General features: G+C 38.3%; 1 protein-coding gene across 1 annotated transcript in view; it reads left to right on the top strand.

The window, feature by feature from the left end:
- LOC139716519 (uncharacterized) overlaps positions 1-23,297 on the top strand; it is a 39,474-nt gene that overhangs the window by 15,104 nt on the left and 1,073 nt on the right. The window contains exons 4-9 of the mRNA XM_071628059.1: positions 11,724-12,050; positions 13,350-13,469; positions 14,557-14,631; positions 17,098-17,265; positions 18,827-18,958; positions 22,277-22,477. Coding sequence (XP_071484160.1) covers positions 11,724-12,050; positions 13,350-13,469; positions 14,557-14,631; positions 17,098-17,265; positions 18,827-18,958; positions 22,277-22,477 — 1,023 coding nt within the window. The remainder of the gene's footprint in view (positions 1-11,723; positions 12,051-13,349; positions 13,470-14,556; positions 14,632-17,097; positions 17,266-18,826; positions 18,959-22,276; positions 22,478-23,297) is intronic.

Raw genomic sequence — 23,297 nt, 5'->3', positions numbered from 1 at the left:
TTAGGCATATTTCAGTTGTTTCTCCAAGCTCTTGAAATTCCTTCATTATACACTTTCATTTGTACATGTACATGTACAAGTACTGTAATATACAATACATTTGCTGTATATTCATGATAGTTCACGATCATTGTTCAACAACAGTGCATTATTTCAAACAAAATACATTGTAAACTGTTTGACTCTGAATTTTGATGTCAGAGAAATAATTTGATATGTCACATTTCAGTCTGATTACCATGTGTAGTAGACTCTCATTACACATCAAAAACACAGGATTAACACAAACTGGTTACAAGTTATGACAAAGAAATCTTCGTTTTTTTCATTTGTTGCGCTTTACAACAATTCTTGGTTTAAAAAAAATGCTTCGAAGTTCAAAAAAGAAAATAAATTCATTGCTTCACAGTTCAAACTATAGGTACAAATGTTAATGTGCATTAACAGAACTAGTTTTAGTTTTATCAAAATGGGCCAAAGAACATACTGTACTTCTCATGAATGATTTTCTATGTAAAGAAAGTATATGTAAACAAGTTCTTGGTAGTTGTACAACTCAAAAACATACTCTAAACATGTGTACACTTGTATGTACATGTATGCATAGATGAACATGCGATGTACAATTACATGTGCAGACAAACAGCATAATAGTTCAATTTTCAAACACCCACCCAAACACCCAAAACACACAGCCCATCCCCACTTGGCATGGTCTGTATGTAAATGCACATGTAATCCACTACATCACAAAAACACAACCTTGAACTAAGATATTTCAACTTTTCCATAATTTTATCACTTGTAATTACGATATGTACCCATCAACATGTCCAATGAAATGAAAATATTCACGCCTAAAAAATAAAGTACAGTATGAAAAGTAGGTGTGTACAAATGTACATTGTATTTGCTTCTATGAATAAGAGCAAGGTACAGTAATTGCAGTGATAAAAAGAAAATTATTGTACATGTAGCATGGAACTGCAAAAATTCAGGTCCAAAAATTCAGGTACACCAGAAACCAATGTACCAACCACTCACCATTACAAACCTTAAGGAGGAAAAACACCCACAGTGGGTTCTTGTTTGAAAACAATCATATGAATTCTCTAAAAAACAATTTTCAAATCCCAAAGGTACAAGCTAAGCTACATGTACATGTGTTTACGTGACATTTTTCATAAAAAAAAAAAAATCTCAGCTCCGATGTACAGCTGTACAGCTGTACATGATTCTTCATGTTACCAGTATATCTGATAACTCCTGAAAATTGAGTGCTTTTAAAAGGTGGATATAATCGTCTAGATCACTTGGGCATCCACACAAAACCGTACTGTGTACGTTGCCTACGTCAACACCCAGGCCAGACGCAATGGTAGCTATCAGGGCCCCATTTCATAAAGATTTGATCTGACAGCAACTCTTGCTGGACTGGCAGTTGTCATGGTAATGACAAGAATCCAGCTTCCTGATTGGCTGTTGCTATTGGAAGTTGCCATTCCAGCAAAAGTTGCTATCCTAACATCTTTTATGAAATGGGGCCCAGAACTCTGATTTCACCATCTGTTAATACCATGCTGTCAACAATTTCCTTTTGGATATCAGTTTCCGTGTTCCGGTGGTACATACATGTATAAACTTATTAACATACCTGTGGCAACCTTCTGGAAGCAGTGCCATAAAGGTTATCTTATCATCCTTTCACAACATGCACCATGGATCTTCAAGTCATCTGCCAGCCACTTGAACATTGTATCTAAATCTCTTGCAGCAGACTTGACAACATGCTTTATATTTTGCTTGTCCGGCAACTGATTTACCCATACATAATTGCGAAGAGCAAAGTTTTCGATGATACAGCTACGCACATCTCTGGTTGCAGTGGCTGTCAGGGCAACAGCGGGACTGACGACTTGAGTTTCGATCGTAATTCACCCAATTTTCCATACACTGCTCGAAATGCTTTGGTGTCTCCAGATGCAGTCCCCCTATTTGAAAAATAAGAAAAAAAAAAACACCAGTAAGATTAAAATAAAAAAACATTTTCTACATTGCACATGTGATTTTAATAATGCCTGCAGTCTCTTCAATGCATAGCGCATAGCCATAAGACTGCATAATTTTAATCTATAGATGAACAAGTATTGTAAGGGAACATAATGTGTAAACGGTTATAACAGATACGCCGAGAGAGGGCGGAAAGAAGAACGAAAGATGGCGACTGTCCTCAGAGGACCTATGTTGACGATTCGGTACCGAAGACCGAATCAAAGTGTTCAAAAGGCAACCCTGTCTGGTTCTAGTGTCATTCCCTGTTGTGCAAAGTTGTCCCCTTTCAGTATGAGTACATTTGCATACTGAAGCATGTTCCTATTTGAGTTTTTCTCAATGTACATGCACATGAAGAATTAGTCTGTGGGCCACAGCGTGTGTCTCGATTGCTCCTCTGTCTGTGTAGAGGAGCAAAGCCAACGAGACACAGGCTGTGGCTCACAGATCAAAGCCAATCAAGGCAGTAGGCCTATGTGTAATTGCATTTGTATGCGAGAAAGTTACAGTAGTTACTGTACTGCTACTGTACAAAACAATTAAACCAGTGCAGCTACGGTGTATAATAATTTATTACAATTACACAGGATTTGACTCAGGTCAGTACACCTAGGAACACTCACAAGAGTAGTACTGTAGTAGAAGCCTGACATGTGTTTACCCTACCCGCCTAGAGGCCAGACATTTAACTACATTTAGTTTTACAATCATTTTTTTTTTTTTTTTGTTCAACTAGGGGCCTACAGTTACAGTTTGTAATTCAAGACAAGAGACACGTAATGAAAGTTGCCTTGACGAATCATTTGTAGAAACTGGATAGATCTAACGTTAGATGATCAGATTAGCTTACCGCTAGGCCGCTTGAGTCTCCGACTTGTCACGCAGGCCAAGCAAGATCCATAGCCCTGCTCATCTGGTCCGAAATTAAAGACTTCAAAGGCATGACAACAAGAGCCACAGCTTTCGGAGAGTCTGGTCCATCATGTAGATCTAGTTTGCGAAGAATATCACCGCACAACGGTGCAGCTTGGAAGTTGGAACACCACACTATTGCCGAAACCAGTCGGCATGGAGATAAACAAAATCATGAGTCTATGACCACGCACGGAGAAACGAGATGGTCTACGTGTAGTAGGGACTTCTAAGTTCTGGTTCTGCTGCTGCTCCCCGAAACCGTCAACGAATCCAAGCTTCTCAGTAGCACATTGCACTGAATGCTCTTCTCATTATCACTGTCAGAAAAGCGACGCGGAGACGCTGATGTTGACATCCATTGATCATGGAAACAAGGTTTGGAGGAAATACTTGAAATGCTGCACAGATTTTGGTCGGAGCAAGACTCGGAATTACGAAAAGCACATGGTGCCGTATATTAAGAGAAACTCGCACGTGTTTTGAGACTCCCGTGATCTACAGGCGCCATGTCGTTACTGATGCGCTCATACGCAAAAGCACATTTGTTACGTCTGAGCGTACACGCAGTGACGCGTAGCGCGGTAACGACATGTATGCTGTCTCTTACACGCGCAGCTTCTGTACACGGGGGGGATCCCCGATCGAGAAGTAAAAGCCACCTCGATATTGACATGTACGATAAGTCACGATGCTTTAAATGGGCGAATATCTTTAATACACGTATTTATCAACTTATTATTTGTAATTTTTACATTATTATTTTTTTTGTCGAAAAAATAGATTTAAAATGATGATTATTGTGATATTTATAACTTAATTTATAACAATTATAGAAACGAGTAAAAGTTAGTCTTAATCTTACGCACGGTTTATATACGTTCTAATTTCATTCTCCTCTTATGATCTCTAAGATATATTATTTGAGCATTTTTTAATAAAAAGAAAAATAATTTTGAAATTACATCAATATATGTAGAGATTAATACAAATATTGGCGTACAATATGTATGTTATATTGCTACATGCAATATACCTGTTTGCAATAAGACTACAAGATTAGAGATCGATCGACTCTTTTCGATCCCACAAATTGCCTGCTGGACGCAATCTCATCGACCAATCAGGATGCTCGAAATGAATGAGGGAGTGGGGGTGGGGCCATTTTTTTCCGAAATATTTCGGGGAGACTTGGCAAACCCATAGAGATATATACTAAGAACACTAGAGGGCGGACTCCGTAAAATCCCTGTGACCGATAGAAGGAGGCGTTCGCCATTTTGGTCCGGGCAAATTTCGACTAGCGACCGTACCGATAACGTACAGTCTGTATTAGCGCTAGCGGAGCATGCAGGGAGATCGACGACGGGATGCAACGGCAGTAGGCTAGCATCTATGCCAAGGTCTCCATCGGAGTTTGGAAATCGAAAATGTTCTTAAATTCGCAAATTCTACTTAAAGTAGCATAGATCTACGTTGCAAAATGCCTGGTTCATGTGCTGCTTTTGGATGTAGAAACAGGAGAAAAGAAGGGGAGCGGAGTTTCTTTTCACAAGTAACTAAAATTACATTTAAAGTATGTGTTAAACAGATTGATTCAAGACAAATAAAAAAGAAAAAGAAAAAGAAAAGAAAAGGTCTTGCAAAATTCGTCAGGGGGCATTCCGCCCTCCCTCAGCCATTCTCGATCTATTGCTACTATAGATAGCTAATACAGTAGGCCTACATAACTATATCAAGGTCGGCGGAACGGGGGGGGGGGGGGGGGCATTTGCCCCATTTCCAAAATAAAAAAGACTCCCCTTTTTAAGTTTAAAAAGTGCTCTTTTCTAAGTGCCCTATTTGGCCCTTGAGCCCCCCCACCCCCCCCCCCCCAAAAAAAAAATAAAAAAAAAATAAAAATAAATAAATAAATAAATAAATTTAAAAAAAAAAAAATTTAAATCGTTCCTCCATCCTGTGCTATACCAGCAGTTAATTTTACTATGGTGATAGTGTGAGAAAAGCTTAGAATACGTAATATATGCCTGGTGACAGGACATATTATGCTCCGGCATTGATATCTTTCTGAAAATAGAATTAGCATCATGGGTCTGATTGGGCTTTTGGTTAAAGGCAGGGTGAGGATTAGGATTAGGGTTATGTTTTATGATCTGGGTTAGGGTTTATGTAAGCTTCAACATTAGCATTTCGAGCTTGAACTTAATATGTCATGGAACCAATATGCCTGCACGTACTTTTAAAAATGATTTATTTCATTTCCACCCCCCCCCCCCCAAAAAAAAAAAAAAATTGAAATTCAATGAAACACTCGTATACAAAGATAGGACTATAGAATGCAGTCCCCTCATACAGAAAAAATATAATTGCAAAAAAAAACAAACAAACAAAAATTGACGCAGTATACTGTATCACAAGGGGCACCCGGCTGTCTAGAGACCAAGAGAACCCTTTGTATTGCATGGACCATGGTCGTGTTGGTCGGCTTGAAAGTATTACCTCTTGGAGAATAAAGTAAATTTTGTTTAATTTTCATTTTCATTACCACTCATAATAAGAGATTGCTAGCAAATTAAATTTTTGAGTTGTTTCCTTCTCTCATCTCCGACCCCCTCATCTTCTTGCTGAAAACCAATACGTGTTTGAGCGCTTGTGTATACGTATTCACGTCTCCACCACTACTGCGCTGCCCGGACGCGATGTTTGTTTTTGCCCGGACAAAGATGGCGCGCGGCCTCTTCATCTCGGCACACGAGCACTGCGTACGCGCCACACACAGTCCGCGCTCTAGTATATTATTAGTATACATCTCTATGGGCAAACCAGACTGGACTGTTTTGGAGGTCGAGATGCGTGCGTGCGCGGCAAATTAATACAAGAGCGTACGGTGGAGCATACGTGTGCTGTGAATAGCGGTGTGTGCGCGCGGTAAATGATCACACAAAACAGTCCAGGCAGTGGACTACACACTACCAAAACCCAGATCAATGGGCAACAAACGTTGTGTGAAATTAGTGTCACACTTAAGCACCACCCCCAGAGCCTGAAAATTTACATTCATGGTATGCATAATATCTGCAAGAAACTGGTTCAGTCCAGTTTAGAACTACAGGACTGTCTGTTTAAACATTCAACCCGTCATGCACAACTGCCAAGAAACTATTTTCTCCCTTTTATTGAATATAAATAAAAGTATGCAATTTAGATTCCACAAATTGAGACGGAACTTCCATCTGCGGTGCTATAGGTGAACTGAAAGTCCATAAAAATTTGACGTAAAAAAAAGAGAGAGAAAAAAAACAACCCATTAACCTTTAAAGGGTGTGTACAGTCCCGGTCGGGGCGAGAATTCAGCCTTTAGCGTTTTGCGAGACATCCAGAGACCACCCTATGAGACTCCAAAGAGCATGCAATTCCAAGGGGTACCAAAAGCCTAACCGACGAGAAACGGCCTCGAGATGGCTGAGATATCCAAAAACAGGTTGAAACAAAGAGATCCCAATAAAGGTGGGGCATGTCGCCTTTTATTATTATCACTTTTGGGGGTATCTCAGCCACCCGAAAACCAACTCCCATCAAAAAAACGTTGAAACCCTCTCAAAACCACACGCCCTCCCACACCCCACAAGAGGCCTCCCATTATCTCACGTAGTAATGTTCAAAACATGAAACCCCACCCCAACCACCACTGTACACAGTCCCTTTAAGTAATAAGTGTCTAAGCATCTTTCACCACATCCTCAATTGTACAATGTAGTTTGCATACAAAATGCATAACCATGAAGACATCTGAGCTATAAACTACAATATGGTAATGCCTGAACAATTGCCCACATTCTGGCGCCAGAAGTTAGCCCTTTGGTGAACATGCCATGTACTGAGCTGCTTTACACCTGCTGCACAGCAGAAAAGACTTTCGCCGCGTCCTCAACTGTACAATGTAGTTTGCATACAAAATACCTCACCATGTAACACATCTGAGCTAACTGCAAGATGGTAATGCCTGAACACTAGAACCCACATTCTGGCGCCAGAATTTAGCTCTTCCGTGAACATGCTATATATGAAGCTGCATTATACCCGCTGCACAGCAGAAAAGAAAAGGAAAAAAAAAACAGGCTAGGGCCCTTTTCAGCATCAAAGGGCATTAGAAACCCACAAATTGAGACGGAACTCTCAACCATATTTGGCTGGACTTGGAGATCCACTGGAAATTGACTGAAACAAAAAAGGACTATGCATACCAGATATATTTCCAAACAAGTTCACCTACCAAACTTAATTTTAATTTGCCCGCATAGCAAGGCATGGACAAGTCTGAGCAGACTGCAATTATAGTAATGCATGAATGCACTGCCCACATTTTTGGCGCCCCAACCTGGCTTGATCATATAGCATGTGAGGAGCTACTTCACACTCGCTGTATATGTTCTGAGAATAATGCAGCAAGCTGAGGCTATAAAATCCCTTTAAACATAAATGGGCATACCATTTCACAAACTGCTACGAGCAACAACAAACTTTCACAGGGCTCAGAAGTTTGCATATAGTACGGGCCTTAAAATTCCACCAATTTGAGACAAAACTCTCATTCACAATTAGGTAGCCTTAGAGAACCATTTGAATTTAACTTTTCTTTTCTTTTTTTTTTCTCCTTCCAAGGGCATGATTACGCATACAAAATAACCAACTTCTATCTTCCACCCCACAGACTTGATTATAATTTGCATGCATAGCAAACCATGGGCATATTTGAGCACCTATTGCAATGTGGTAATGAATTAATAACTGCCAAACTCTTGACTCCAAAATCTGGTTTGTGAACATAAACATACATATGAGGAACTACTTCACACCCGCTGTATGTTCGGGGAGTAAAGCAGCAAAGTTGTAAAGTTTATAAAGACCCCTTCAAATGTCAATGAACATAATAATCTCACAGCTTCTACAAATCACATTCACAAAGCTCAGTAATTTTTTTTTTGCCCATGACTTACAAAAAATGTATGCACACTAATTCCAGAAATGAAAACGAAATTGTCAGGGCATGAAGTGAGACATGGTCCGTGCATGATTCAGGTAAAGTAACTTATACACCACAATAAATAAGTTTACTCTTTAGGATCATCCCAATCACATACCAAGATGTGGCAGATAAAACCTCTCCTGTAATACACCCTAGGCAATATTCAACACATTTCCTAGTTATAAAAATCCTAGCTTGATTTTCACGTCAAAGGTGAAGAACAAAATAGAATATATTTCAAAGCAATGGTGTTCCTATATGGCCATTTTTTTTTGTCTGCTTATCATATGCTCATGATAGAGGAGTAGTCTGATTTTGAAGTCAGCTTTTACGTCTGCCGAAAGAAAAAAAAAGAACAGGCATAAGAGACCATTCTATTGATTACTCATACCTTCAGTAATGTCCTGTTGTCTGCATCGTCTGCCCTCTTATTCATCCAAAAGTGATATTACCACCAAAAAAAAAACCAAAACCTTTAACCTTGAAACTTGTCATGTGACATTCTGCACAGTATTTCATAATTATACCATAGAATTAACGACCATGCACCAAAAAGGGGCATGGCCCAGCCTTGTCTCTGGATAGTTCTAATAACATAGAAAAAATTAGCTATTTTCTTCAGCTTGAAAAACCTCTCTTTTCCAGACTTTGAAATACCACAGAACTTGCACAACAGCACGACAGCATTTGATTTACGGCTGCCAAGAAAACTAAAGCAAATTTGGTGCAATTGAGTTACATACTCTGGGAAATTTCTTTCGTCCAGTCATTTCCCCCTAAAAAGCCCTATTTTTTTTCCCCCTCTACTTTAGATACCGAGGTATACCGAGCCTTAAAACCCTTTTTTTTTTCCCCTAAAGTTAGCTATTTTCTTCAGCTTGGAAAACCTCTCTTCTCCAGACTTTGAATACGTGGTACCACAGAACTTGCACAAAACAAGAAATGGCATTCTATATACCATCTACATTAACGACAGCCTTTCAATTGCCCCTACCAAGAAAACTGAAACAAATTTGGTGCAATTGAGTTGCATACCCTGGGAAATTTCTTTCCCAGGGTCCAGTCCCGTCATTTCAGCCTTAAAAACTTTTTTTTTCCTCTATATACCGAGGTACCGAGGTACCGAGCCCTAAAACCTCCTTTTCTCTTTCTTCCTTTTCCCTCTAGATACCGAGGTCTCTCTCTTATGGGGACAAATTCCAAACATCTTCTTTAATAACATAGACATTTTCTTCAGCTTGAAAAACCTCTCTTTTCCAGACTTTGAAAAACCACAGAACTTGCACAAACAGCACGACAGCATTTAAATTACGGCTGCCAAGAAAACTAAAGCAAATTTGGTTTTCGTCCAATCATTTGACCCTTAACCCCCCCCCCCTTTTTTTTTTTTTCCTCTAGTCTAGATACCGAGGTACCAAGCCTTACAACCTTTTTTTTTTTTTTTTTTTTTTTTTAAGTTAGCTACTTTCTTCAGCTTGGAAAACCTCTCTTCTCCAGACTTTGAATACGTGGTACCACAGAACTTGCACAAAACAAGAAATGGCATTCTATATACCATCTACATTAACGACAGCCTTTCAATTTCGGTTGCCAAGAAAACTGAAACAAATTTGGTGCAATTGAGTTGCATACTCTGGGAAATTTCTTTCCCAGGGTCCAGTCCCGTCCTTTCTTATTGGGACAAATTCCATACCTCTTCTTTAATGACATAGTCTAGATAAAATTAGCTATTTTCTTCAGCTTGGAAAACCTCTTCTCCAGACTTTGAAATGCCACAGCACTTGCACAAAACAAGAAATGGCATGCTATATACCATCTATATTAACGACAGCCTTTAAATTACGGCTGCCAAGAAAACTGAAACAAATTTGGTGCAATTGAGTTACATACTCTGGGAAATTTCTTTCGTCCAGTCATTTCAGCCTTATGAATAACACAAAACTTGCACAGAACAAGAAATGGCTCATTATATTTCCTCCATGTTAAAAACAGCCTTTAATTATATCATAGACTCTAGGGCTGAGAAAAAAAAAATTAGGCCATGTTTGTGAGATTCCAACTGAACAGACTTAACGGATAAAGTTTACATTCTTGATCAAGCGCTTTCTATCCTTTTCGCAAGACATTCAAATCAATTTGACAGTCGACACTTAAAAACACTTCTCTGGAGTAAAAACTTTTAATTTCTTTTTCCAAATCATTCAGAGTAATATGAAGGAATTGTTTATACTTGCGGATTCCTCATTCAGCTTATTCCTCAACCAAGTTCCAACCAGTTGTGCCCTTTTCCTTGCTTTGAAGAATCAATTTGACTCCTTGCAGCTTGATTCTTGTCGAAACACCTTTTTCCTTCCGAAGTTTGTATGCTGCATTCGCTAGAATCCCCCGGCGAATCTTGAGTGCAGGCGGCAAATCCGTTCTCACAGTGATGCGAGATGGCGGTGGCGCTCGCTGGTCCGGCGCCGCTCTCTGGGGCTGACGCTGCTGCTGCTCGAAAGCCGAAAGCACCTCATCCCGGTCTGTCATGGAGAGAAACTTGACGATGATCGGTGAGGGGCGCGGCGGGCGTTGCGGTTCCTCGGGTCTCCCAGTATCCCTGCGAGCCGGTAGCCTGTGGGCGTTCGCGAACTTGATATTCTTGGCTCTGCCGTCTTCCATCCCAAGCTTGTCAAAGACATTTTGGAGCGTCACAAGAATGTTTTCGTTTTTCTGCTCTGGGACCCCATAGAAGAGAAGATTCATCTTTCTGTTATAAATCTCCATAAGCGTCATTTTCTCCTCTAGTTTTTTTATTTCATTTTCCAGAACACTGCGCACGTTTGGTATCTCCTTCTCCACATCCGAAATTTTAGCATCGTTGAACTCGAGGGACTTCTCGATTTCAGTGAACCGCTTGTTTATGTCACTGATCTGTTCGTTCAACTTGTCAATTTTCGTGTCTATTTGATGGTTCAGATTGTCTATTTTTGAGCTAATGGTGGTTGAAAGATTAGCAATGTCCCTTTGAAGCTCTGCATTGCTGGGGCCCTGACCATGCGGTGAGGAAGCCCTGTCCCCCGGGCCCGCGCCGCCTGGCGTGTGCTGCTTTGATGATGTAGCCCGAGTGTAGGGGCGTGGCTGAGACATTCTAGCAAGTTCCTTGCTTATACGGTATCGAACGCGTGTTGTGGTGGAGGGCCGCTTGAGAACACGTCCTTTCACGACGAAGTCATACAACCTTCAGTAGTAAAGGAAGACACCACAACACACACACACACACACACACACACACACACACACACATACAAATAGGAAATGCATAAAGTATGACACTTTATGGTGCATAAGCATTTCAGATTTTGCTGATGTGAAAGAATAGAACATTTATACATAGAAAAGCAGGGCAATGTTTATCTAATGTGCCTTGTCCCCCTTGGACAATGTTGGACATCTTAACATACCAATGGTGGAATTTCGGAGCTTGGCTATTTGTTACAAGTTCATGGTGTCACTGCTGGCAACCAGGCACAGCGGCCTGGTGGTAGTGTCGCTGCCCGAAAAGCAGTAGATGAGAGTTTCGAGTCCCACTGGTTCCTTTTCTCGACATTTTTTGTTAAATTTCAAATCAGCAGTTGCGATCTTAACAAATTTAATTTGTAGAGGGAGATAAAGTTAAAAAACTGGCACCTAAAACGTAATCGTCTTGTGCCGAATAATATTCCGTCATGTTTATCCGTGTGCTGTCATCCCTCAGCCTATGGGAGTGGTCCTACCTTTGACAAATGTCAAGGGGATGAGCATTGCACTAAGGATGTGACCAGCCGGAATTTCCAGCTCTCATGCACAGTACGTGGGACCAAACCGGACGTCGCAATGTCACTGACAGCAGCTGGGAAATCAGACGTAACGTTACTTCCAGCGTCCTTCGAGAGACGGGAGGATGGTACCAGCGACCAAACCGTCTATGCGAACGTGTCAATGAGCTCCGAGAGTAGCAGGGAAACATTTACGTGCAGTGCCCGTGGAGAAGCTGTCCAAGGCATTGCAAATGCAACGATAACGGTGATGATCGTGAAATCAGGTATAAGCTCTGTTTTTTGGCGTACATTTTTACGTTTAAGTAAGTGAACTCCTCAATTATTTTACTTTCTTCAGAGCATAGATAATGTAATATGTGAGAAAATTGATTAGTAATTATGTATAATGCTGTTTACATATCTTTATTTTTTAACGGTAAATTTTCTTGTTAGTAATACAGTGAAATTATTATTTAAAATCATGTGACTTTTTTTTTTCTCGTACGTTCTGTGGAAGAAGAAAGTGAAATAAATTGAATTGAATGACTTGGGGGAAAAAGTTTAGTAATACATTCAATGAAACTACAAGAACTTCATAAATGATTTGAAAAGAAAGCTCTAATATACGGTAAAGTTGACCTAAAACGTGTAGATCCTTAGACTCATACAAACAGAAACTTTCAGTTACCGGACGAGACATACTAAAGTGACCTTAAGGTTAAGGTGCACATGCATCCATATGTGATAGTGGCAGCGATCACAATTACATAATAATGAAATCCGAACAAGATGAGAGAATATATCATTACGAACATGAAAGTTTGGTAACGAATATAACACTTCACCCCCTCAACTACAATACTCACCAGTGGTGACAAATCTTGGCATCAGGGTGTTTTGACACAGGAAGGTGTAACTCCCTTTTCTTCCCTTTTCAACGAGGGAAGTGAAATGTGAAGTGGGGCCTTGTGAGTGTTGACATTTTTGCCTCATCCAGTTTGCATGTTGAAATGTGTGCCGCAAATGCCACAACATTGATGACGGTCACAACAGGCATGACATGCATATTGGGAACTTTACCATTGACATCATTGCGCAATTTGATTTGCTTCCAACACTATCCAACGTCATTTTCGGATCAAGATATGTACGAATGTGACAAGCTGCAAAGTTCTTTCATCTTACATGCAAAATTCTTGAGACTTTTGCCATTTTGTTCGTCTATAATAGTTTACAGTGATCATTACTGACCATTCAATATATGGAAAACTGTTCTTACGGTAGTTGATATTCACAATAGGTTATGGCATTATTAGGACTTTGATAAGTTGGTCGATATATTGATCGATGATAATCATATTGATTGACTGACATGTCTGTGAGGTTCGTGAAAAAAAAAACTTTCTCATGTCTACTGCATGAAGGAACGCACACATAATACTCATTTGCAAGTACCATGTGCACACAATGAATTAATACAGCCATATCTGCATACAAAAGTTCGTATACGTCATCACTTCTGTCATACGTGGTCATCGTGTATGAGGCTTGCTCTTTATTCTTCTTTTCTCGTGCATGTGCAGGAGGATTTCCTTTTACCGCAATTATCGTAATAATTGTGGTGATTCCTATCGTCTTGGGTCTGGTGGGTTTTCTTGTGTTTAAAGTCACACACAAGAAGAAAGATGGTGGACACAAAGGAGGTAGATGTCACTTTTAACGTCTTTCAAAGCGACGATAAGACGTAGTATTGTCAGAGCAAATTGATATAATTCAGTAACCAGCAACACAAGTAATCACTGTTTATTACTGACTGACACGGTGAAGTACAAATAAAATGCAAAGTAATTGAAGGACATATGTCATTTTTCGAAAGCAATTATTAAAATGACATCAAATAAATTAAACTGTATAGAGTTCGGCAAAGTTACATACAGATATAATAGTAACTGTGAACAAACTTGTCTTTACGTATAGGTGATGGCCGGACAATGACAATTTTATGGCCCGAAACTTTAAAGTAAAATATTAACAAATAAATATATTGAATAAAACATTAGAAAATGTTATGAAAAAGGAAAAATGTAAAAATGTGTTGATTTTAAATTGTACATTTAGGATAATGGGCAAAAGCATGATTTTACATGGCTCGATAATGTTCTTGAAATGATTGTTCTATCATTATAGGGGTAGACGTGGGTATAAAACGGGAGAAATGATTTTTAAAAAAATAAGATCGGCCGTAATATTATATATGGACATTGGTTAGAAATAGTAAGACTAGCGGCGATCTGGCAACCCTTGCGGTACCTAGCTAAAATTATAGTGTAGATATCACGCACTGGGACGTTAGTTCTTCTTCACCATTCTGGATTAGAAAAACAACAACATAAAAACAATGTACACACCAAAATGATAATAATGATAATAATAATAATAATAATAGTTCGATTGCCCAGGTGGCGACAAAAACCTATAATTAGGTTATGACCCCGAAATCTTCTGGCCGGGCCAATCAATCGTCCACCGCTTGCGTCAAGCACTGATGCAAGCTTCAACAATTTTCAAATTTGTATTATCAATGGACTATAAATTCGAGTTCTTGAGTCTGTAAACAACCTATCCAGGGACATTTGAATGCAGAAAAATATTAGTGTATGTTGTAGTCGCTCTTATAGTTTTATTTCATCCTTTACTGCCCAATTGGTGCCTACGGTGATGCGTGTCCAATGATTAGGCGATTGCCGCATAATTATGCTTTACTTACTACCCCCATTGACCCTCGCGCAGATTGTTGCACCGGCTTCTTCACGCACCGTGCTTACGAGAGGAGTCCAAGTGGCGAAGAAAACAACCCTGAACTTGGTACGTGCGCTTGAAAGATTCTAATTATTTCAAGGCTGTAATTGTATACGACACCTTTACTACCTCTTTATCACATGTTTCAGATAAGGCGTAAAATATATTTCCGAAAAGTTCAATTTGCCAACTATTATGCCTAGTGCATTACTTGGGTCCACTTACTACTACTATTGCCATAAACAATCTACCTCCTTCCTCTCGGAATAGATAAACAGGAAGAAAAATAGAAACGAATAACGATGACACGGGAAACAATAAACGAAGTATGGAACACGTTAACATCTGTCTGAACGGTGACTTCCATTAAAAAAAAGAGATCCTTGGCTGTAATACTACAGAGTAGTAATAGACAAAGTATGAAACGGTGTAACACGTGTCTGAACGGTGAATTACATAAAATAGAAGATCCTGGGTTGTAATGCTATACAGAGTTTTGCATGCTTGAGAAGATGCATGGACTATTGGACTTTCTTACGTTTTTGTTGTTTGGTTTCTTCTTTTCTTCTTTTTTTTTTTGACGTAGAAACATATGTTTGTGATAAAGAAGTCAAAACCATCGATACTGAAAAGATTGCGTGTTAACATCACTTTCGTCAGTGTAAACTAAAGTCATTATAACACCTCTCATACTGAGCACTCTCACATGGAAATGAATGAGTGTATCGTTACCCGTAGTCTTGACTAGATATCAGTGTAACAAACTGATATAACATCACGTGGAAATCGGACTGATTCGACACACAGCACGAAATATCGCAACCAGTAACATTGTATGATGATTTTGCCATGCAGTGCAAGCTATAATAGCAGTGATGATTACAACGACAATTATAATATCAACTATAGTAGCAGTTTATAGCGTACATGATAAGTTAAAAGGACGTAAAGTTGGAGGTGACACGACGTTTGCTCTTGCGACGATTGCTCTGGTCTTATTTTTTCCAAAGACTTAGGGTGAGGGTTAAGGCTGTGATGGGGTTTTAGGCTTAGTTTGATGTGAGGATTATGATTCGGGTTAGAGTTATGTTTGCGGGCAGGATTTATGTTTGGCTTTAATAGCGTTCAGATACTTTTTTGGAGTAATTGTCACAGGAGGAAACGCACGGAGTTGGAAGATCATGACCAATATTATAGTGTCGCTTTATATATAGCATGAAAGATTATAACTTTCATGAGAAGAGATAGGCCCCATTATATAGATATCGAAATTCTGTAAAGCATCGAGAGAGTATAAATATAGAATGGAGGAAATGGAAATATATATATATATATGCAGATAGATAAATGGATGGATAGATAGGTAGATAGATAGACGGATAGATAAACAAATGTGGGTAAAACTGATTCATTGGAGGAGATGGTACAATATGATAATTACCTTTGGTTCACCAGGGTGAGGGCTGATCATGGTGATGATTCTAATTGATGATTACTGATAACTGATGAATGATGATGTAACAATTACCATCATTGTCAGATTGTTGCGGTCATATACCGGACTCCGACGTGTATTTCCAAGTACGGTGTCTTCCGCAAATAAATTAAATTGCATTTCTGTGTTTAGAGAAAATCAGTAGGTCATCTCCGTTCGAATGATTCGCTTTCAGAGTTCGAAGCAGCTCTTGAGAGCTAGGGCTCTGTCAACTATTAAAGTTTTGTGTCGTGTGTATAACGTGAATAGGGCTGCACATTTTGATTTTATGTGTTCACAAAAACAAGACACATTAATATAGCAAGAAACAAACATAACTGAATTACCAGATTACAATGATTATTATACTATGCAATGGCATTTGCCCTTTTTGATGGACAAAAATAGTAGAAACGTATATTCTAATGTCATTTGCAACATAATAATGGTAAAAAGTTATAGTCATATGGGAACCAAAGGGGGGGGGGGGGCGAAGTCAATAGCACAGCTTGTAATTCTTAGGTGGGTGGTTCTGATCTGTTCAGCAAGCCTATACCAAGGATTGTTTTAAAGGGGTCGTATAGTTTTGGTTGAGACCTAATTTCAGGTTTCTAACATTTTTTGGTGAGATAATGAGAAACCTCTTATGAAATATGAAAGAGCATGTAATTCCATGAGGAATTCAACGTTTATTTGATGAAAATTGGTTTTAAAACGGCTGAGATATCCAAAACAGAGCGATTCTAGTAAAGTGTGGGACCCACACTTTATTACGATCGCTTTGTTTTACTTTGTTTTTGGATGTTTCAGTCATTCCAAACCCGATTTTCATCAAAAAAACTTTGAATTCCTCTTAAAATGGTATGTTCTGTACTATTTCGCAAGTGTTTTCTTGGTATCTCGCAAAAAGTTAAAAGCCCAATTCTCATCTCCACCAATACTGTACTATCCCTTTAACATCACGTAATGTACATGTCTATCTAATGCAAACTGTTTACAATAGAAAATTTATCTTGCGTGTATACAAAGCCAAGTCTTTTTATGTCTGCCCTCTTTAGTCGCGTCACGAGAAGAGATGGAGAAACTGAGGAAACAAATACAAGAGTACAGACCTGGAGGTGCTTCGGGAAGTAAACTAACCGTGAATAAGGTGAACCTTGGGTTATTTGGTGTGATGTTCGCCGGCAAGTCGTCCTTCATCAATTCGGTCATGTTTGCCCTGACAGGTAATACATTTTCTTCATCGTGACATACCTAATCAATATTAACATTATTTCATCTATTCCATGGACAAATCGGTAAAAATTTGGAATATCTTACTATGGTCAAATTGATCAGTCGAAAAAAAAGAAAGAAAATGAGGTCATTGCATCAAGTGCTGTCCATAATGAGGTCTTGGTGATGGACACGTAGCGCGCGGGAGAAATGTAATTTTTTGAAATAGAACTTATTATAAGATATGATTTTAATCTACGTGTATAGAAACCCATGATATCGTGTCAGCAAGGGGCGATTGAGAAATAAAGGAATCTCAAATTATTGTTATATTAACATGATTCATGAATTAAATAAAGTATTCATCTCCTTTTATTTTCTTTTTTGGTTTACATTTCTTTCTATAACATTGTCATCAACCAAGTTCTGTATTAGTCTGCTAATGTGGAGACATGTGGAGGATGTATAAAAAACAATACGTAATATCACGTCAATAGTGTACCATTATTAATCATATTAATAACACTAATATAGCAACAGAAAAAAGAATAGTAAAACAGCAATTACATGCAGCTTATACCATCTACTTTGATAAGTTTTGATAACCTTGTATGCTTGGTTGATACTGCAGCTTGTAGATTTCATATAATTATGTTTCCGGATTCTGTGCTGTACAATTGAAAATTACAACAACAACAAAATGATCATCAATATCTCCATGGGATCGATGTCGCTGCTTCATAAAAAACATACAAATTCATAAATATGCTTTGTCCACGGAGATGAACTTGTACTATAGTCTCCTTACTTATTTTTTGTATATTGATGTTTATTTTGAAGATGGAGCAGATTCTCCCTCCCGAAAATTGCTCAAAAGCATTCTACAGTAGATTTTAGTTCACCTGCTGTAACCTTTCTTTGCGATTACATCACATGCACACGCTGCTTACATTTTCTTCCTTTTTTCAGTGTAATGAGACACAAATCTATTGCTCCGTCGCGTTTGTAATTCAGGTTATTGTAGGCGATATGCTATATGCACAGAGCATATCATTCATGTTATATTTGTATAGATATTTGATATTAATATTTGCCTTTCATCTTTTTCTTGCCTGGTACATAAATTGTCGAAATAAAATCTAATCACGTAGTAGATGAATATAGAAGTCTCTCGGAGAAGCCAGCGACACACAGGGCATGCCTGATGGCAGTGTCACAGTTTAACAATTATCCTATGGCAGTCCTTATCTGGCTGGCTTTCTTCTTCTTCTGTTTTAAGAACAAAAGGCCACACTTTAATACATTAACATGATCCGAATATAATACATTATTTTACCTATCATGCTTCCTACCATCATAATATTGTCTTGTATAACCGAACTTAAAAAAAAATCAAACAAACTATGTACACGATGATTTTCTCCTCCATAGTGTTGAACTTATCCCATGATTTGCAAGTTTCGTGCATGTGTATAGATATGCATATACACGTGTATAATATTTGATGTATGTGCTGTGTAGTCACTGGTCCATTGACTATATAATTTGCCTGTCGCAATTATCATACTGCAGGCAAGTATCACAAACACGCTGACGATTCCTACGACCCGATGGAAGGTGGGAGTATCACACGAGGAAATATACCGTATCACCTGACAAACAGTATAACGCTCTTCGACAACAGAGGACTAAAGGATTACTCGGGTAGTACCACTGAATATATGGATCAATTGAGTAAGAACTTAATATTTTTCGTGCAACTTCAGTTGAATTTTACTTTATCGTACTATTTTTCTGGCGCAAAATTAGTTAAAAATACGTGAATTCTTGGGGTGATCAGAATACTGCAGTAATTTTATTTCAGCTTTAGTTTAAAAAAGCAAAGAAAAGCAAGGCTGCAAAGCTAGGGTATACGTATACTTTGAAACATAGATGTAAGTATGGTTCAGAAAATGCTCAATTTTCTCTTTCATACAATGGTTTTAGACTGAATAAGATGATTTCATAGACATGTCCCATGTCATAACTTAGTGTCATGGTGTGCATCACACCATTCTTCCATTTCGTGCTGCGCCATAAGTGTACAGCGCTCACGAAAAAGAAAAAGCTAATTTCTATGCATCCAGTCGTTATGTTACTGTGAAAAAAGATATGAGCGTGTGTGTGTGCGTGTGTGTGTGTTTGGGTTACGTTGGTAAATGACCAATAGAACTTGAGGATTTCTCTAGAAGAGAATTTGTACAAGCAAAATCAATCATATAGAAGGCACGTCAATGATATCGAAGGTAAACAACGAAATTCTGCTTCTCTCCCACGTTTATTAACATAAGCAAACCTGGCTTAATAGTAAACTCAATTACGTATCACATTGTATCGGATTGCCGTAAAACCTATCAATTATAACATCTACAGGGCAACTATGCTCTGCTGTGTAGACTCAAAGGAAAATTGATCGTAAATTATTTACCACTTCTGTTTCAGGGCACAAAGCGGACGTTGGAGAAAGAATACATTGTCCTATTTTTGTCACTGACGCGGCAAGGTGAGACCACAATTTGACAAAATCAAACTTAGTGAATGTTGCAGGCATCATAAGCAACATGTTTCTCTTTATTACAGTGACTTCATAGTACTTTTTTTTAAAATTGAAAACGGGAAAACAATTGCAATCAATGAATATTTTAGCCACAGATGAATTATTGCAAAAGTTTCACGACCTAAATATTAAATATCAATCAGCCAATCGACACATGGGAGGCGGATGTATGCTACATTAACATAATTTATCATTTTAGTCTCGGAACATAATTTACTGTACACTGTATCATTATAGTGTGGGACTCATGTATTCAATTTCTTTCCCCATAATCAAGCATGAGAACTCAAAAAATCTTCGGGGGGGGGGGGCAAGAAACTACACGAGACTTGTCAGCCTCTGGGCCCCGTTTTATCAAAAGATATAATCGATTATAAATTTTCTTACAACACAGGCTGACATAGACTTACCATAGAAATCAGCGATATATTCCGATAAATCAATTATAACTCTTCATAAAACAGGGCCCTGTACTCTATGACTATCACATAATAGCTGTTTATCTGTTGGGTCATCAAGTATTCTGTTAGTGTGTCATTAGTAAGGCTGGCTAAGGGCAGATATTGATCAGTGTTGATCAAGTTTGAAATTGATTCGTCCCGTCGATCATGAATAATCTCATTTCGCAGAAAGGATTTCTATTCTTTTCTTTTTTTTTATCCTGGATATTTTTTTTTTCATCGCAGCTGTTTGTACCGCGTCAGATGACACGGTAGAGTCTCACTGTACTACCTCTATTGCAAAGTGAATTGTTTAATAGATCTCTATTGCAGGAAGACCGCCACAATCATCTTTTGAATTGAAGTTCATTTCAATCTCCTGCCGCAAAGCTTGTCTATACAATTTAGGCTTTTCCTGTTCGAATTCGGCCCTGTCCTTTCACACGCCCACGAGATGTTTTACCTTACCCCTTGTGAAAAGGGGAGGTTGTACTTTTGGACTACTATTAGATCATCATCAGAGCCATCTAAGAGAACAATTCTTACATATCATACTCTATATTGAGGCTACTCTTGGTGAATGAGGGAAGATGTTGAAACGGCAATGATTAAAATGATAGGAAAATAAACGATGATAATAGTTATCATTGCCGTCAGCATTGACAGCATGTCCTCATGAGATTGTTCAGATGGAATATTAAAGACCCTTGTGTCTTGAAATGACTCAGTTTTGTCGGGAATTAATTTCCCATTTGCGTTAATGATCGGATTGAAGGCGTCTAAGGACATGGAATAATAATTGAGGGTTTTCTGAATTTCAATGAGCAGCTTGGTTTAACGTGACAATGTGAAGTATTTGTTTCTGATTCGTTACAGGGATTGTCCGTTCATGTTATTCTTAATTCATATTCTAACAGAGACGAAAACGCTACCAACGATTTGAAGAGATTTCTAAGTAAATTTTCCCAAGAAATAGAAAAGTTGTGTGGTAAGTGTCTTGCTCCAGAATTTTTCTTTTCCTTAAATTTCTCTATTTTAGTGAGCGAGGAAAATAAGTGTGTATGTGTGTGTGGGGTTAGGAGGAGAAACTCTTTGAATTTGATACGCTTCTTTTCAAGGGCGAGTTTCCACAAACTATATGCCAGGCAGTGATCACTGAATGACTGCGTGATAATGTGTGAAAAAGCGTATAATTTTGACAATTTTATACATACTTATATATATTTAAAAAATGCGAAACCCATATTTCGTGATGATAATGATGTCTTATCCGAACACAAGTCTATAAAGTTTGCAGAGAGAGAAGTTGAGGTACATAATAAAAAATGAAAATAATGGAATATTAATTTTGTATTCTTTCAATGATGGAGCTGTAAGTTTGGGATATCTAGTGAAACTCAACTCAAGTTATTGTTTACAGCAATCAAAATAAAGCAAAGCCGTCAGACAGAGAGAGCAACGTATTTCTTCGTAAAAGCAGACAGTAATGTTACAGATATGAGATTCTAAATTTCACATGTTCCACCCTACAAGCTGTATCCATACCTGTGAATTATGGTATTGTAATAAGAGCATACCCACCCTCACAACTGTCTCACAAATCAAGTCAACATCACATGTCCTTTTCGAAGTCGTGATTGGTAACTTGCAGATCTAAAAAAGTGTATTGTATGAAATGTGAAAACCAATAGGAATTCATTAGACAGTGACGTAATCAGAAATGTAATATGCACATTTTATTGAAAACGATACTACAGTATCTCGCAAATAAAAATGATTAAGCTTTGAATAATGGATCGTTTTTTTAATATTTACCGACATAAGTTTCATTTTAACAGTTTAAACTTTTATTTTTCTGTCATTACACTGGCGTTTCTGTGTGGTATTTCAACCAACAATGTAAGAATGTATGGGCATTCTGTGTTTGTATTCATTCCTTATGTTATCTCTTTCTGTCCCTCTCTGTTTCTCATTATCTTCTTTAAGGTGCGAAGATGAGATCATACGTTTTCACGCATAAAACCGACATGGAGATTAAAGGGTGGGGTCCGCTGGAATTACTCCCAGATATTCCCGAAGAGGATATGATCGTAGTTGAAAATTACACCCACAATAACCATGAAGAAGATGTGGAGAGGAGCACAAAGCTGCTTAAGTTTATCTGGAGTTGTCTCAAGACGGCGGAATGTAACATCAAGTCAATGGAAAGAAAAGAAAATGAAAAGAAGGAAAACAAACTTTCCAACGTACATTCCTCTTCGGTATCTCCGGGGGGGTATACGATTGCTAGTCCAATATCATTGTGAAAAAAAGATGATATATTATAAAGACTCTTCAGTGGATCTCGCCAGAAGAATAATCTTGTCGTAATCTATGCTAATTCAATTCAATTCAATTCAATTCAATTCAATTCAATTCAATTCATTTATTTTCATACTTCTCGTACGTGAATGTCACATCAGAAATAATAATACAGGTTCTTTTACCTTATAAACAATGTGCAAAAACGAACAATATACATGGCAATATCACATCAATTGAAATGATAACTAGTCCAAATCGAATGGGGTTGAACAAAAGGAAGTATGATGGGACCTACATGAAAGCAAGCTTGTTTGGCTGTAGGCCCCGAGTAGTCAGTGTTTGTGAAAAAGAAACGGAGAACGGATAGAAGATAAGACCAGGCGAGTGAATGGTGCCAAATAAGAAAAGCGGCGTATGCCTATGTGATTAAAAAAAAGAAGAAAAAAAAGAGAAAAAAGAAAACTATACTAAAATGTGAACCATGATTGTGGCCGAGCTATCAGCAATTCACCAATTTCACCAGGAAAAACAGTACCCAGGACGATTTCAAATATTTCATATAATCATATAGGAAACCCTGAGGCACATACAGAGGGGAAATATGACTTACATCACCACTGCTACTAATTAGTAATACAGCTGTAATAACATAATAGCAATAGTAACACTTTTATTGATGAAACTCGCTGCAATAATGCCATGT

This window comes from Diadema antillarum, unplaced genomic scaffold (assembly GCF_040938485.1).
Source record: "Diadema antillarum isolate AM-2024a unplaced genomic scaffold, OU_Dant_1.0 scf00000066, whole genome shotgun sequence".
In the NCBI taxonomy this organism is placed as follows: Eukaryota; Metazoa; Echinodermata; class Echinoidea; order Diadematoida; family Diadematidae; genus Diadema; species Diadema antillarum.
The sequence above is the reverse complement of the archived record's forward strand: the minus strand, read 5'-3'. Positions and strand labels throughout refer to the sequence as shown.